The following is a 17,500-nucleotide window of genomic DNA, read 5'->3' as shown; positions in this document are numbered from 1 at the left end:
CACGGCTAATTATCTGTAATGGACTGCCTTTGCCACATTTAGAGCTTTTCATCAGATAAACAAAGTGCTTTCCATCCTCCCCTGCATGATTCCCCCAGCACCTGACTGTTGAGAAGGAAAGGGCGAAGCCTGGCTCCCTATTACGTCCCTTCCTGAAGGCCTGTTATTATTCTCGTAGGCGAGAGCTGCTAATGACAAGTGTGTCCATTTTCTCTGAGAGAACTGACAATCTTGCCACAGCGTGAAATGAAGCGCATGGATGGAAACGGGAGATCACGGACAGTGGATGTTCCCGACAGCTTTAGAGAAGATTCCAGAATAAAAAATGCAGCCACATCAGCCGTAAACGGTACAGTATGTCTTCTCAGCCTCGTCAAGTGCTCGTGAGAAAATGAGAGACTCGAGCTTGATGCAATCACACTGCAAAAGAATTGAGAAGCAGAGAGGCAGATTCTAGATATGACGAGCCCGAGGCAACAGATTAGCCTAGATTAGTTTTAGATCATATTGCGTGGGAAGAGGATATTACAATCAGAATACCTACTCTAAATCATCCACTTTTTCATAGTAGTTTCACTATTAATGAGACCCCTGTGGTACTCATGTACAATTTGGGCTGAAAGGATGCAAGTGCACCAAAAACAGGGTGTCGAGCGCAGCACAACCAAAGAAGATGTTGTTTTTAAAAATCAATATTATGACTCATCTCTCCAAATCCATTTCCCCCCACAAAACCAGTGCATCGTTTCAATTATTCACTACCCATGCATAGAACACAGTGGGAACAACCGTCAGGAAAACAATTAGCAGACTGAAACAACTTTACCCACTTCCAACTTTAAGCACTTCTACTTCTACTTTTTTTTGTTTGTTTCTTTGTTTGTGTGTTTTTATGTACACTACATTTGCTAAACTGATTATCTGTAATGTTTTTTTTGCCTGTGGGTTTTTTGCTCTCTAGTGGAGTGAGCTGCCAGTTCAGGCCTGAGGGCAAAGGGATGTTGTGGAGTGGAAGGGCGGAGTGGGATGTGTGTAGTTGAACCCCGTCGCCCTGGTAACTGGGCTATTGTGATGCGTGGAGCTGTGATGAGGAGGGAAAGGGCTGCTGGCTCTGGAAAGCCCGGAGGGGAAGGCTGTGACTGGACACTCCACTTCTATTAGCTTCTAGGGAGCCAAGACCACTACTCGGTACCATCAAGATGACCCTTGGTGAAGTTTCCCAGAGAGAGAGAGAGAGAGAGTGTGTGTGTGTGTGTGTGTGTGTGTGTGTGTGTGTGTGTGTGTGTGTGTGTGTGTGTGTGTGTGTGTGTGTGTGTGTGTGTGTGTCTGTGTCTGTGTCTGTGTCTGTGTCTGTGTCTGTGTCTGCGTGTTTTTGTGAGCAAATATGTGTATCTATGCAGTCATGTATGCAGGTATGTCCTTGCATGGTTGTGTTTGTGTGTGTGTGTGTGTGTGTGTGTGTGTGTGTGTGTGTGTGACTGTGTTTGTGTTTCAGGATGAATGTGCCTGTGTGTACTCTCATTGTGAGTAATTTGCCCTATGCCCTATCCTGAGTGTGTGGATTTGTATGTTGACAGTGCACTTAGTGGGTGATTAGACATAAAAGAGCACGCTCTCTGTCTTTGCCCTTCATCTGCCAATGTTTAGAAAACTCTCCAGCTAATTAAAGTAATCGGTGCTGACATGTAGGTTCTATCAGTAGAAGCATCTAAACAGCTGACCCTTTCTTAAAGTCTAACTCTGAGACCAATATTGCAACGACTTGATTTAACTGACTGGATCCAACATTTGATTATGAGGGAGGGGGAGACCACTGTTCACATGTCTATGCGTCTATGAGAGAGACGGCAGTGTGTTTAAGTTCCCCCCACACACACACACACACACAAACACTCTCCACACACACAAACACACACACACACACACACACACACACACACACACACACAGGCAACCCAGCCCTTCTGAGCTCTCTTAGCCGTGGTGTGTGGAGGCGAGTGAACGAGAGCGCGAGGAGGAGGGAAGTTTGCTTAACATTTCTTCCGGGAGCTTCCATCGTCATGTTAATAAGGTGCTCAGGCGAGCCTATGCATAATTCAATGTGTGGACGACTCAATTAGCCTACGCTGGAAAAAAACGCCTGACTTTATTTAAACAGCGCGCTTGAAGCTTTAAGCTGCCGATTAGCGAGGCGGCGGCGGCAGCGGGAGGATAAAGCCATAGTGACGTGAAACTTCGGTAAGGTGAGAGAAGGCGACATCCTGCAGCGACTCAACCCTGAGCGGCGTCTTACCCCGAGAGTTCAGAGAGAGTCCTCAAACAAACAGACCCTGAGGATGGAGGGTTAAGTCACAGACTCCCTGGAAATAGGACTCCTGCCAAGTAAACCTTCATAGTAAGGATCCTTTTCAATATGCAGTGTAGAACTTGAATCATGAACCTTTGTATTGATAAGTCTTCTGTACTGTTCGTTGTCTCACCCCTCCATAAACTACAGTAAGAGACTGCAAAAATCTGTAGAGTGCCCTAGTCACTACTAGCAGGGACGTGCATAGGAATTGTGAAGGGCAGTTGCTCTGCCCTAGAAAAAAGGGGCAACACGTTCATTTTTGTCACCGCCACCGCCACGCCCCCGTCCCCTGGACGCATATTTTGCCTATATCACTTGAAACTCTCACTAACCACCGCCGCCACGCCCCCGTCCCCTGGACGCCAATTCCGCGATTATTTTATCTAGGCCTACATGAAGTTCTGCAGGCGTAATACTATTTAAAAATATATATATTTCCTTCGGAGGGGCAACTTCAGTCGAGGAGGGCAAATGGGCAGTTGCCCGAGCAACCTTAGCCCCCTCCTGTGCACGTCCCTGACTACTAGTATTCGTGGCAGTAGGGGCTTCTCTTAGATGCGTTTCATCCATAGTGAGTGTAGATTGCGCTAGTCACTGCTAGTATTCGTGGCAGTAGGGGCAGTGCGCTAGTCACTACTAGTATTCGTGGCAGTAGGGGCAGTGCGCTAGTCACTACTAGTATTCGTGGCAGTAGGGGCATTGCGCTAGTCACTACTAGTATTCGTGGTAGTAGGGGCAGTGCGCTAGTCACTACTAGTATTCGTGGCAGTAGGGGCAGTGCGCTAGTCACTACTAGTATTCGTGGCAGCAGGGGCATTGCGCTAGTCACTACTAGTATTCGTGGCAGTAGGGGCAGTGCACTAGTCACTACTAGTATTCGTGGCAGTAGGGGCATTGCGCTAGTCACTACTAGTATTCGTGGCAGTAGGGGCAGTGCGCTAGTCACTACTAGTATTCGTGGCAGTAGGGGCAGTGCGCTAGTCACTACTAGTATTCGTGGCAGTAGGGGCATTGCGCTAGTCACTACTAGTATTTGTGGCAGTAGGGGCAGTGCGCTAGTCACTACTAGTATTCGTGGCAGTAGGGGCAGTGCGCTAGTCACTACTAGTATTCGTGGCAGTAGGGGCAGTGCGCTAGTCACTGCTAGTATTCGTGGCAGTAGGGGCATTGCGCTAGTCACTTCTAGTATTCGTGGCAGTAGGGGCATTGCGCTAGTCACTGCTAGTATTCGTGGCAGTAGGGGCATTGCGCTAGTCACTACTAATATTCGTGTACTAGTATTCTAAGTATTCTCTTAGATGCGTTTCATCCATCAGCATGCACAAGAGTGCACTCAGTATTACTGACATTTAGGAGCAGTGAAAGTGAAAAAGAGCGCTGTTTATTTCAGCTTTCATCATTAATGAAATAGCATTACTTCACTATCCGTATTATTCTGAGATCTAGTGAAAAAGAGCGCTGTTAATTTCAGCTTTCATCAATATTTAAATAGCACTACTTCACTATCCGTATTATTCTGAGATCTAGTGAAAAAGAGCGCTGTTTATTTCAGCTTTCATCAATATTTAAATAGCATTACTTCACTATCCGTATTATTCTGAGATCTAGTGAAAAAAAAGCGCTTTTTATTTCAGCTTTCATCATTTCATTGTATCCGCTGAAGATGTGGGTTCACATTCACAAATGTAGCAAATAGAATTATTTAACTATCCGCTTTCTTCTGAGATCTATTCTACATTTCTCTAGATAAAAGCATCTGAAGTATGACTTCATCTAGCCCAAGCACAGAGGAGCTCTGGAGAGGCTGTGCTGAGTTACAGAGGACTGGGGGTGAGATAGGAGTCTGTGCTCGGTGTCTCAGCCCCACCAGATAAAAGTTATGAGGCCCTGTCCTGGCGATAATTAGAGTGCTATAACACCACGCTAGACAGGAACCAGCAAGACCGGAAATCAATGACTATCTGGAACCCGGGTGAAATATCACGACCGGGCCAGCGGGTTCTCTCTGTCTCCGTGTTTAATATGTGCCTGGGCAGCCCGAGGGCTAATAATCATGTACCAAGGCACAGGAGACAGGGCTGGGAGGGGCTGTCTGAACAGGGCCAGTCTGAGAACAAGAACGCAGGAGCCTACAGGGCGGGGGTAGGATGGGGGAGGGGGGGGGGTTGGCGTTGCTGGGCAATAACCTTCTCATAAAGTTGAGGGATTAATTACCAAGAGGAAAGCTGAGCAGAGGCTATTCCGCTGCATGCTGGCAACAAACAAACCAGGGAAAAGGATCTAACTCCGACGAGAGATTTAGCTAAAATGTACGTTTGTGTGTGTGTGTGGGTGTGTGTGTGTGTGTGTGTGTGTGTGTGTGTGTGTGTGTGTGTGTGTGTGTGTGTGTGTGTGTGTGTTTATTTAATGTGTTTGTATGATTTATATTTAAGATCTGGGAACAGTTTATGCTGAAGCTGCTTTGGAGCCTTCAAAGTCAACACATCTCACCCCCTGTAGGGCTGTCGCCTCAATCAATTTCCTTGGTGTTTGAGGGGTAGAGGGGGGAGAGAGGGAGAGAAAGGAAGGAAAAAAAGAAGGAGGAAGAGAGAGGGAGAGGGAGGAAGAGCAGGCGATTTTCCACGGCTTCTTGTAAGTAGGGCAGCAACAGACACAGCGGGGGTCCGAGGGGCTGTCTGATTGGGTGGAGGGCTACCCCTTGTTTTTTTGATTGACAGGACACCAGCCCCCGTACCTAGAGGAGATGCCTCTAAGTGACTGATGCTTCTATTGTTCCCACGTTGAAATACCGTATGAAAATATCCAGTCACAAATAATTATGTGTGGTCTATGGATGAAGCCTTTCCATACGTCCCACAGACGATAAGCCTCAGAGAATTTATCTCTACTTCTGCATTTGGCCATTGCTATTCTGAGCATATAAAAGGAGTGATGCTTTAAGACAGTATGCACTATTCCATGTGTGCTTGATAAAGACATCATGCTGCTGGTGTGTGTTGTTTGGAAATGTAAGGTATGGCCAACAGTAACGAGTCATTGAATGGGTTATCTTTTCACTGCACATTTTATATTCAGACTTCATTTTATTTATTTATTTATTTATTTACATTAATATTTCATATTTACATTCATTTCAATGTTCACTCAGGATAAGTGTGTCTCTAGTGTGTGTGTGTGTGTGTGTGTGTGTGTGTGTGTGTGTGTGTGTGTGTGTGTGTGTGTGTGTGTGTGTGTAGTGTGTGTGTGTGTGTAGGTGTGTGTGGTGTGTGTGTGTGTGTAGTGTGTATGTGTGTGTGTGTGTGTGTGTGTGTAGTGTGTATGTGTGTGTGTGTGTGTGTGTGTGTGTAGTGTGTATGTGCGTGTGTGTGTGTGTGTAAACTCACCTGCTGCACAGTCCTCCTCATCAGCCCCATTCTCACAGTCCTTCTCACCGTCGCATCGCCACGACAGGGACACGCACTTCCCACCACAGTCAAATTTCTCTGGGGGGCACGTCTGTCGGACTGAGAGGTAGAAGAGAGAGAGAGAGAGAGGGAGGGAGGGCGGGAAGGAGAGGGGGGAGGGGAAGAGGGAAGAGAGAGCAGGAGAGAGGAGGGCGAGACAGAGACAGACTGTGAGAGATCGCCATCTCTTTGTGAAAATAAGCCTGCATATTGCTGAAGCAGTGGTAAGATAAGACTTTCTGGAGACTGAAAGAAAACGGACACAAGATTCAGACAGCTGCTGTAAACATTCTTCCTTTGGTTTAGCGTTATTTCCTTTAGTTTTGCTATGCATATAATCCTATGCTCATCCTCCACACTATCCTCCTACACAGAGTGCAGAGGGGTCAGGCAAGTAACGAGATAATTAATATGGAAATGATTTCCACTCATTTAGAGGACCATTCCCACCCGCCCACCTTGTGCACAGCATGAGTGTGTGGTGATACAGTTCATTAAACCCCACGGGGTCTTTCCGAGGGGCAATATATGGGACCTGATCCGACCTATTACCCCCTCGACTAAACGACTCTTACCCCACCGCGTCTGCCCCACTCTTGGTCCGCGCTCAAATCTGCCCCATTTGGCAAACGTGATGATGATGCCAGTTAGGCTGTGAGCAGAATCAAAGATGAAGGCAATAAATAAAACATGGCTGACTACTGCTGGCTTGATGGCTGCTTGTGAATCAAACGGTCCGACGGGGCTTGGCAGTCGCGCGGTGTGCTAAAAGAGATTTAGAGTGTCACAACCTTGCTTTTCCTGTAGCGCCTCATTTTTGTCACTTTGTCTCATTTCTTTCTTCCGACCAAACGGTCACCCACCAACCTCCTGAATCTGAGCAATATATTAACAAAGTTTTACAATATTTTCACCCAGTCAGATTTCCAGACAGAATGTCCTGATGCCTCATAGATCATAGCACGTTCCATCTCTGAAACTACAATGCAATGAATCATTCCCGTTTCATCAGGTGAATAAAAGCATGGGTTTCCTCAAATAGATTTCCCATACATCTATAGCACAAAACACAATGCCCATTTAATTAGAGACGGACGCTTAGGCCATCACATCAGTTACTGCCCCATTACCAGATGAAAAGCTGACAGATATTGTGCAGCCTTGGAGAAACAGATTCAATTCAAATCAATTCAAATTTTATTTATATAGCGCCAAAACAATAGAATTGTCTCAAGGCGCAGATACGTCACAGCAAAGCCGCTGGAGCACTGAATACCAATGAGCGTCTTACGGAGGAGATGACAGAAGTGACAGGCTGCCACGGCAACGTGTCTTCACACACATACAAAAAAAACAAGGGAGTACACAGCAGACAGAGAGAAAGAGGGAGAAAAGACAAGAAAAGATAATGGTGGGAGACACGAAAGTGAAAAAAGATGGAAGTGACCTTTTTCCAGAGCTTCTCCCCACCTCCAATGAGCCTGATAAGTGTCACCCAGCCGGCCCACGCGGCACTGCGCTGCAGAGGGTAAAAATAGAGGAAGTGTTGGAACCCGGGGGAGAGAACCGGGCTCTCACCTACGCCGGTCTGATGAGCTTCGTTAGTTTCTCACTATTCAAACAGAGGTCAAGCGGTGCCCAGAGCCAGCGAGGGCCGAGCGCTCCCTCATCACTCACGCCCAGGCAGACCGAGTCACCCAACCCCTGCCGTTTAGGGGAGACTGACTTCAAAAGCCTCTGCGCTCGGTAAAAAAAAAAAACACGCCTTGGCTTCATGGCTACGACTGATCGTAAAATCCTGGCAAATAAAGCGTCGGTTTAGGGATTCGTATCTAACAAATTCCTGAACGCTCACATACTCCTGAGCACTACCACACACTCAAACGCATCATCATCAGGACTACATGTTCAGCACTGGATAGTACAAAGGTAGCTTCATCACGAGAAATCTCGATGGGTTCAAGGCTTCACATCTTCAAAGAGGCCCCCTGCAGACGTTGGGAACCAATTAAAGAGGCCGTTCAGAAATCACTCTCACTACTGTCGGCCTGATGTGGATGGTGGAGAATGGTGGATGGATCCGCAACACAATTAATAAAACAGAACACACAATTCCGAGTGTACAAGGCTGAATGCCATTATGTGGGTCAGCTTCTGTCTCCTCTACGAAAGCGGGCGTCTCATTTATTGATAACGAGGGACGTGCAGCGTTAGGCCAAAATGTGAAGACGATAAAGAATCCGACATCGTGGCTCCTCGGCTTAGAGGAATCTCGCGGCGGCGCTTAAAAGAGGGATTCTGGATTCATAACGCTGCCCCCCCCCCCCCCCCCCAGCGAGGTGCTATTCATTTTTAAAGAGTCAGAAGAACAAACCACTCCGTCAGGCGTGTGTGGCGGTGACTCACAGCGTGAAATGATGGCTACTCCAGCATGACATTGTGCATGCATGCATGCTGCTGCCCCGAGCTGTGAGTGTGTGTGTGCATGTCCGAGTGTGTGTGTGTGTGTGTGTGCGCGCAAGTGTGTGTATGTGTTTGTGTGTGTACATAATTGGGCTGGTATGAAAGGTTCAATTCATCTGTGAACCCACATTTCCGAGTCAGCCTGCAAATGTGTGTGTGTTTGCACATTTATGTGCGAGAACGTGTATGAATGTGCACTTGTGTGTGTGTGTGCGCGTGTCTTTCTCAGCCCTAAAGGGAAGTGGAGCGTGCTATACGGGCGTGAGTGCTCATTAGCTACATGGGCTCAGAGATGGGCCATGCATATGCATGTACTGAGACCCCATCACCCAGACCAGAGCACTGGTGGAGGCATCCAACACGCATGTACTGAGACCCCCATCACCCACACCAGAGCACTGGAGGAGGCATCCAACACGCACGGCTAATCCTAATCCGCAGTCCCAGGTGCCAGATAGAGCTCTCAGAGGGCAGCGGGGTCATGCGACCTTTACACTTTCTCCTGAGGCCCTAACGGTGAGCTGAGGTGAGCTGCCCAAGAACTGTTGCTATTAATCCAGCAGGTAATGCAGGCGTGACATGTGACCTCCACATAGGCAGTGGGCCACATACATTAACCTTTTATCCCCTGTTGTGGCGAGATTGAATCTTCCTACATCTTTCTTTCAATCAGAAGACCCGAGACTGCTTGCTGGAATCTGGAAGTTTATTATTGTAATCATTAAGCTACAACAAGGAGAGATCCATGGATTGTCTCAAAGTGTGAACGCTCTGCAGGCTCTTTTATACCCTTATTTTAGGTGTGTCTTGTGGTTATTCTTGTATGGCTGTTTACCTGAACTACCTATCTAATATTAGCCTATATGTTTCCTTATATGAGCTCTTTTGTGAGCGTTATCCCCTCACGAGGGTTCTGTCTCCAAGGGCGCCTGGTGGGGCCTCTGCAACGTCAATTATCTAGTTTGTATATCTTTCTCAGCTGTTCAGCCTATGTAATGGTTAAACATAGCCTTTCATACTGCTGAATCAATCCATGTATCTCTTAGTTTAAGAAAATATCCTACACCCCCCAACATAATTCAGTCACACACAGATAGGCCGTCCATTCCTACAGAATGAAGAAAATGTTGGACAATTGTGGGTGAAACACAATTTGTAAATGTATGCATGTATATTTTGTAAATCTGTTTTTACGTAAGGCATAGGCACAGGCACAGTGAATCCCAGTATCCTTGAACAAAGAGCACTTGTTGGCTTTGATTCCGCCTAATGCTTCGTCAGATGCTGTAAGTCATAGCAGCTTGCAATGGGCAGAATACCATACCATACCATATGTGTGTGTTATCATTCCACTGACTTCCTGGAATTTGAACGACGTAACGTTGCTGTCGCGCAGACACTGCTCTTGCTTTGGCCTTAAATTTCAGAGCACACAAGCGTACGCTGTCTACCGCAAACAACAGCAAACACACATCTGCACTCAGACAATGAGCTATTTCCCATGAATGCGTTCAGTACGCAGTACGCGTCCCTGGAGAACCCCGTTAGCGTTTCAAGCAGTCTCCTCTGGGGAGTCTGTAATTGTGCTTTTGACAAAAGAGCAGCGGGGAAAAAAAGGCAAAGCTAATTTCACAAATGCGTTTGGCGTGTCTTTGCTGCAAAGAGCTCCGCTACTGGAAACTCTGTCGCCAGACTCACATTCCATTTCAACGGAACCAAATCATTCGAGTTTTTCCTTTTTTTCTCTTTCCAGGCAGTTTCAGAATGAAATCACTTTGGGCAAAGCCCTACCAGCAGTCGTACACATGTTGCAGCTGTGACCTTTTGACCTTTTGACTATGTACATGATTGAAATGACTCACTATTCCTGACTAGGGGAGGGAGGGAGAGAGAGCGAGAGAGAGCAGAGAGAGAGAGAGCAAGAGAGCGAGAGAGAGAGAGCAAGAGAGCGAGAGAGAGAGAGAGAGGGAGAGAGAGAGCAGAGAGAGAGAGCGAGAGAGAGATTTTTCAACAACTTTTTATTATAAGCTTTGAAAAACACACAAGAACATTATCAGATCATTTGACACAATATTGAATGAATAAATATACAAAAAAAAAATACAAAAAACAAAACATATAATTTAATCAGGGGATCCAGCCCTCTTCAAAAAAGTAGCAAAAAACACATTTTCATCCTCAATTTTACACAGCGCACCACAGTGACACCATGTCTGTTCAAATGAATCAAGGTTTTTCATTGCCTTATAGAAACGAAAATCAATTAAAATACGAGATCTCACTAAAATTGAGAAAACTAATACCAAGTCTTCACTAGACATTTGCTCAACTTTGTTTCTTCGACTGACATAGATAGCCATTTTTGCTTGACCAAGAATGAAATTTATCAGCTGGCATTTATAACGTCGTTTCTGTACATATTTAAAACCAAAGATAAAAGTCTCTGATGAAAAGATTTCGTGAAGCTGAACAAAGAGCATTTGCAAAATAGCAAATAAAGGTCTTAGCCTCACACACTGCATAAAAGCATGAAATACAGTTTCTCTTGAAAAACAAAATGGGCACTCTTGGCCTACATCGGGGTTTAAAACAGAAACAAATGCATTGACTGCAACAGCACCATGCAGAATTCTCCACTGCAAATCCCCAATTTTCTTTGTCAATGGTGACTTGTAAAACGCTCTCCATTGAGGTTTAAAACTCTCCTCTACCTGCAAAACAGTACGCCAGGGTGTGTCTGTTCTCTTGTCCAGTATCTTTCTATTTAAAGACTTAACACACGTTTGGTACAAGGCTTTACCCTTTGCTGGCTTTGGACCCAAGAATGTCAATTCATCACATTGCAAATAAATCCCAGTGCAATCCATAAGATTGGGAGACAAAGTAAAGTTAGGGAAAGGATCACTGCAGTCTGGACTGCACAACCCACTGATGAAGTCTCCCAGCATTTGTAACTCTCCACTTGTTAATGAAGCCCGCCATTTCTCCAGGAGTTGGGCAATAACACGGATGGATCTCACACCCAAATGATCTGCAACATTCCTGGTATTCCCAAAGTCTGATCCAGCCAACCGAAATAAGTGGCCTAGTGTGGTGACTCCAGACCTGAGCAGGCTAAAAGTAACTGCATGAATTGGCTTTTCACAAGTTATGTCCAGTCTTGAGCCATAGATCAGAGGTTCCTTTAAAAACCAGTAAAGAGAACTTGTGCTGTGTGCCCTTTGCACTGTTAAAAGAGACCAGACTTTAAAAAGATTTGAGTAAAATATAGGGAATCTGCTCAGGTTGATCTTCTTCGGATCCACCAAGAATAAATTCCTCTCCAGTCCCAATCCATCAAAAGTTCGTAAGATGGCACAAGCCACAGACTTCCAACCACAGTCCACAGGCCCTGTGAGTAGACGCTGCACAAACTGTAGGCGAAAAGCCGCTGTTCTGCTCTGTAAGTGAATAAGTCCATGTCCACCTTCCCCTTTGGGCAGATATAAAACATTCTGTGGTACCCAATGCAGATTGTCCCAGAAGAAGTTTACCAAGATTGACTGGATTTTAGACAGCAGGTGTGTTGGAGGATCTATACAAGCAAGCCGATGCCAGAGGGAGGATGCAGCCAAATTGTTAATAATAAGGACACGCCCTCTGTAAGACAATTTACTAATTAAAAACTTCCAGTTGTGAAGGCGTCCCTTTATTTTTTCTACAGAACCTTCAAAATTTTTCTGTATGAACTTTTCATCCCCTAGAAATACTCCAAGATATTTAAAACCTTCCCTGGTCCAATGTAAGCTATCTGGTAAACTTGGCCCTCCATCTGACCACTTCCCAACCAGCATAGCTGTACTTTTAGACCAGTTAACTTTTGCAGAGGAAATGGCTCTAAAATCTTCAAACATATTCAACATCACATTCACATCCCTCTGCCCGCTTACGAACACAGCAACATCATCTGCATATGCAGACACCTGAAAGGCATTTCCACAATTTGGAATAGTCACCCCATGTAGCTCTTTTCTTAGCCTTATTAAAAGGGGCTCTATTGCCAAGGCATATAGCATACCAGACAAGGCACATCCTTGTCTAACACCCCTATGCACTTTAAAAGGAGCACACAAGTCACCATTAACTTTGAGCATACTCTCAATGTCACAATACAGAACTCTTATTAAATCAATAAAATGTGGACTAAAGCCAAAAGCTGCCAGAACACTCCACAAATAGTTGTGCTCAACCCTGTCAAATGCCTTCTCTTGGTCTATAGATACCAGACCAAACTCCAGGTTAAAAAACTTGCCTAAATCAAAGATATCTCTGATAAAAGAGATATTATTGTGAATTAGTCTACCTGGTACACAATAGGTCTGGTCAGGGTGGATGACCTGCTCCAAAACCTTGCTCAGTCTATTGGCCAATGTTTTAGAGAGCAGTTTATACTCACTACAGAGTAATGACACAGGCCTCCATGACTTTATGTCATTCAGGTCACCTTTTTTGGGCAGCAGAGAGAGCACCGCTCTGCGGCAACTCAGTGGCAGTCGCCCCTTGGCTAAACTGTCACTAAGTACAGCCAGTATATCTTCACCCATTTCGGGCCAAAAGGACTTATAAAAATCTATAGGAATGCCATCGACGCCCGGAACTTTGGCACATTGCATCCCTTGGAGGGCTATGTCCAGTTCCTCTAGGGTCAAAGCCCTACCGAGGTCTACATTAGCCTCTGTGGACACCTGAGGTAATTTGTCAAGAAAGACACTGTCCTCAGCCTGGTTCTGGAAGATCTCGCTTTTGTATAGCTCCTCATAGAAGCCAACTGCTCTCCTGCGTATGTCGGCATGGTCAGACAGCAGTGTCCCATCCTCTGAACGTAGAGCATGAATAAATCTTTTTTGTCCATTTTTTTTCTCCAAATTAAAAAAGAATTTTGATGGTGCATCCATCAACTCCGCACTTTGGAAGCGGGACCTGACCAGAGCTCCCTGTGCTGTTATACCTAGTAGTTTAGCCAATTCATTTTTCTTAACTCTAAAATTTTCAGTGTGGGCCTGCTGGCCTGTGTTTTCAGCTAAGTTCTGAAGCTCAATTATTTCTTTTTCTAATGTTTCCATGCTTTGAGTTATGTCCCTTGTGACATTGACAGTGTACTCTTGACTTAGCTGTCTTATCTGCACCTTGGCAAAATCCCACCACTGCTGTAATGACTGGAAGGAAGGTTTCGTTGTTCTAAAATCATTCCAAAAGTATGTGAACACATCCTTAAAATGGACATCAGACAATAAATTAGTATTAAAATGCCAGTAGGAACTTTTTGGCTTAACAGAATTTAAAGAAAAAGAACAAACAACTAAACTGTGGTCTGAAAAACCGACTGGAATGATGGAGCAGTTTCTAAAAATACTACGCTGGTGTTTAAAACCATAAACCTATCCAGTCTGGCCAAAGACAATAGATTGTTATACGCATGAACCCATGTATACTGCCTGTCACTAGTGTGGAAATTCCTCCAAATGTCCACAAGGACATTTGAATTTTTCAACTCAATGAGCCGTCTTCGTGAGGGCATGTGCGGCTCAACATGGTTCCTGTCTATGGCTTTTTCAGTACAGTTAAAATCCCCTCCCAGAAGTAAAAACTCCTGTGAATCAAGACCATGTAAGGCATTTTCCAGACTATTTAAAAAAAAGCATTCTGTCAATTGCCATAGTAGGCGCATAGACACAAATAAAAACAAAAAAATGATTTTCAAATTGGGCTTTTACTTTCAAAAGTCTACCTTTGGCAATTTCCTCAACTTGATATGATAGGGGGGTAAAAAGTGCGAGAAAATAAAATAGCAACCCCACCACTATTTGAGGTGTTGTGGCTTAAAACAGACAGCCCATCAAATTCTCTTGCCCAGTCAACTGCATTCAACGCATCAGAATGCGTTTCCTGAACAAAAACAATATCAAACTTTTTTTGTTTTATCGTTTCAAAACAAAACAGCTCTCTTTTTCTGTTCTCTAGCCCCGTTTATGTTTAAAGAGGCAACACGAATTTCACCCATGATAAAGAATAAAAATAAAAAGAGCTGTACACACACTTCCATCACAGAAGACAATAATTTAGGCTTTGTCATTGCTACTCAATAGAACCTTAAGCTTGGTCAGCATTTTTTTCAAACGGTAGACCTCCTGTTCAGTAAAACAGCCCTCATGCATAAATGACCTCGTCTTTGAAATGAACTGTTCCACATCAGGGAAATAATCATCAATTCGTACATTTCTCACATGCTTTGTTTCCTTCAGAAACGTTTTAACGTCATCACTGCTGTAAGTGCGGTTAGTATACCCACTCTGATGCAAACTGCAAGTTATGCTGCAGTCTGAGAAATCACTCTCACTCTCGGCATCAGACGAGCTTAAGTCAACGAGTTTCTTTTTAGCACTTTTATTTACATGAGAGCGTTTTCTCTTCTCTGGGGGTAGTTTAAAAATTCTTGCATCCATTTCCATTAGATTTACATCCGTTGCTGTCTGGACTTCACTATTGTCAGTTAATGTAACATTGTTGTCTTGTAGAACATCTGCGCTTTCACGTCGGCATTGTCCACAACACTTCCCTCCGAACTTGCCATCTCATTTAGTGAATCTGACGTATTTTTTCCTTGTTCCTGAGGAACATCTGCGTCGTCTGTCTCACCGACAGTAGGTGAAATGGTTGCCGTCTCACCAGCACAAGGTTCACCAGTCTCGGCAGCCTGCTTCTCCCCTGCATCACCACTAGGCCTACCAACGTTTTCGCTCTGTCCAGAAGCATCATCTGAATTTCCTCGTTTATCGGGACAAGCGCGTATGAGATGTCCAGTTAGACCGCAACCAAAACATCTCATAAAGTTCGTGGTTGCATAAACAACATAATTAAAGTTATCAGCCTTTACATTCAGTGTCAGATCTAATTCATCTTTGTTATCTTTTAAAACCATGTACACGAAACGCCTAAAAGACATGACATGTTTTAAAAGCGGAGATTTACTCGCAATTGGAATCTTCTTGATCTGCGACACTACTTTACCATGCCGTTGAAAGCGTTTGTAATAAAACCTCATCTTTAAATGAATGGTGGTACGTTCGACAAGGTTACTCTTTTGGACGGGGTAGAAAGTGGAAGGACAGATGTGAAAACACCATTGATTCGATACTCCACTTTCAACTACCTCGTTGGCCATTTCAGTGGTTCTCAAAAACAGAACAACAGCGTTGTTCATGCGGGCCGCTGAATTAAAATATTACCATGCCCTACAATTTCTCCAATAACCAAACTACAATCTTCTACGCTGGCAGTCGATGCAATTTTGATTCCATGACGCCTCGTAAGCTGTTCAAAACCCATACCAGGGACAGCCATACCACCAGCACAACGCTGGGAGCAGACGCCCGGGAAACACCACACACAAAACAAACAAAAACACCCTACGTGCTGTTTTCACTAACCAAAACAAAAATAAACCTTAATGTTCTAGAGAAAAAAGTACATTAAATATAAGGATAGAAAAAGCTAGAAAAGTTTGGAAAGAACAGTCGTTCCTGGCACAGCGGCCAGTGCTCCTCACTCACTCACGTTTCCGCGTTTCCCACTCGCTCCCAGCATGCACTCAGAGAAAGCAAGAGAGAGAGAAAGAGAGAGAGAGAGAGAGCAGAGAATGGGCACCAGAATACTGATGTGTGATGTGAAGAGATACATAATAGAGCCAGAATAAAGAGACCAAGAATGATAGACAGACAAACAAAGGAAGAGAGAGAGAGAGAGAGACAGAGAGAGAGAGAGGGAAAGAAAGACAGTAATTCACTGGGCCCATGAACAAACCCCCCCGCCCCCCCTAGCTCCATATCGATCTCCCTGCACTGCTGCCGAGCTGCCCAGCTTCAGCTGCCGGGAGGGGAGACCGCGCCGAGTCTGTTAGATGTGGAAATTGCTGTAATCCTGAACTCCTCATTGAGAAAATCACCATGTGGAGGACATGCTGGGCTGACAGCAGCCCGCACTCAGGCATCCCGACAGGGGCTTCATCTGGCACAGACACAGCCCAATCACTTCTCCAAACTCCCCCACGTGACCAAGCCGCTGGTAAAACGCTGTCAAGCTGCCATGGCCAAGACTGCCAAATCACACAGATGATCGTTAGATGTAATTAACACTACTTTAACGGCAGATAGGGAGCTTTCGTCTAATATGGTTAACGGACACCGTTTTCAGATTTAGCAATTTTGTGAAATATCTGTCAACATATGGCCATATGGTTCTAAACCCGAAAGGGTTCGACACAGACACACAGACTACTGAACCACATCCTAGCAAAACACGAAAATACCTAGCTATCTAGATGCTGGAAAAAACAATGACATACATTTCAGACCATCTTATGATCTTAAAGCATATCGAGGCTACTATTTTGTTCTGGTGTCACAAAGGTTTTCTGAGACCAGAGTAGAATGAAATACAGGAAGAGATTTTAGCCGTCATGTCCAGTCAAATGAATGTGTGGTTCACCAAGGAGTCAGAGGTGGGAGCTGACATACAGTTTGAATCCTCATGAGGACCTGGATGAAGAGATAGCATGTAGCTACTGACCAAATGAAAGCTCTCAGAATTAGACTTCAGGCTAGGATACACGAACAAGTTGGCTTTTGCTGAGGCACACATTAGCCTACCAAATTAATGAGCTGTTCAATAGCAAACAGCTACTTCCACCTGCTGTAAAAAACACTTGTGCTATGTTAAAACAATTGTGCTAAGTTAAAACACTTGTGCTAAGTTAAAACACTTGTGCTAAGTTAAAACACTTGTGCTATGTTAAAACGCTTGTGCTAAGTTAAAACACTTGTGCTAAGTTAAAACACTTGTACTATGTTAAAACGCTTGTGCTAAGTTAAAACACTTGTGCTATGTTAACTATCATACTTCCATACCAGCAGCAGCTATCTATTTGAACAGCAATGGAACAAGGTTGTTTCATCCAGCGCTGGTTAAACAGAAAGCTTTCCTTAACCCACACAAAGTCAAACAACAAATTAGACTATTTTGCCAGAAGCATAATTTCGCTAGCATCTGGTCCAACTGTCAGTGTGCTGGGATTTCTCACTACAGAGGGAATCCACTGGCGTATCTTTGACGCGTAATCTCGTGAGATGCATACAAAGCACACTTCTGACAAAGACGATTCCTTGGTTTTGTGACTAAAATTCCAAATATCACGAAAGACAAAAACAAT

General features: G+C 44.7%; 1 protein-coding gene across 1 annotated transcript in view; it reads right to left on the bottom strand.

The window, feature by feature from the left end:
* The window catches only part of LOC105891300 (low-density lipoprotein receptor-related protein 8), a 59,718-nt gene that overhangs the window by 24,575 nt on the left and 17,643 nt on the right, over positions 1-17,500 (bottom strand). Inside the window, exon 4 of the mRNA XM_031562785.2 lies at positions 5,734-5,853. Coding sequence (XP_031418645.1) covers positions 5,734-5,853 — 120 coding nt within the window. The remainder of the gene's footprint in view (positions 1-5,733; positions 5,854-17,500) is intronic.

Source organism: Clupea harengus, chromosome 25 (genome assembly GCF_900700415.2).
Source record: "Clupea harengus chromosome 25, Ch_v2.0.2, whole genome shotgun sequence".
Lineage (NCBI taxonomy): Eukaryota > Metazoa > Chordata > Actinopteri > Clupeiformes > Clupeidae > Clupea > Clupea harengus.
The sequence above is the reverse complement of the archived record's forward strand: the minus strand, read 5'-3'. Positions and strand labels throughout refer to the sequence as shown.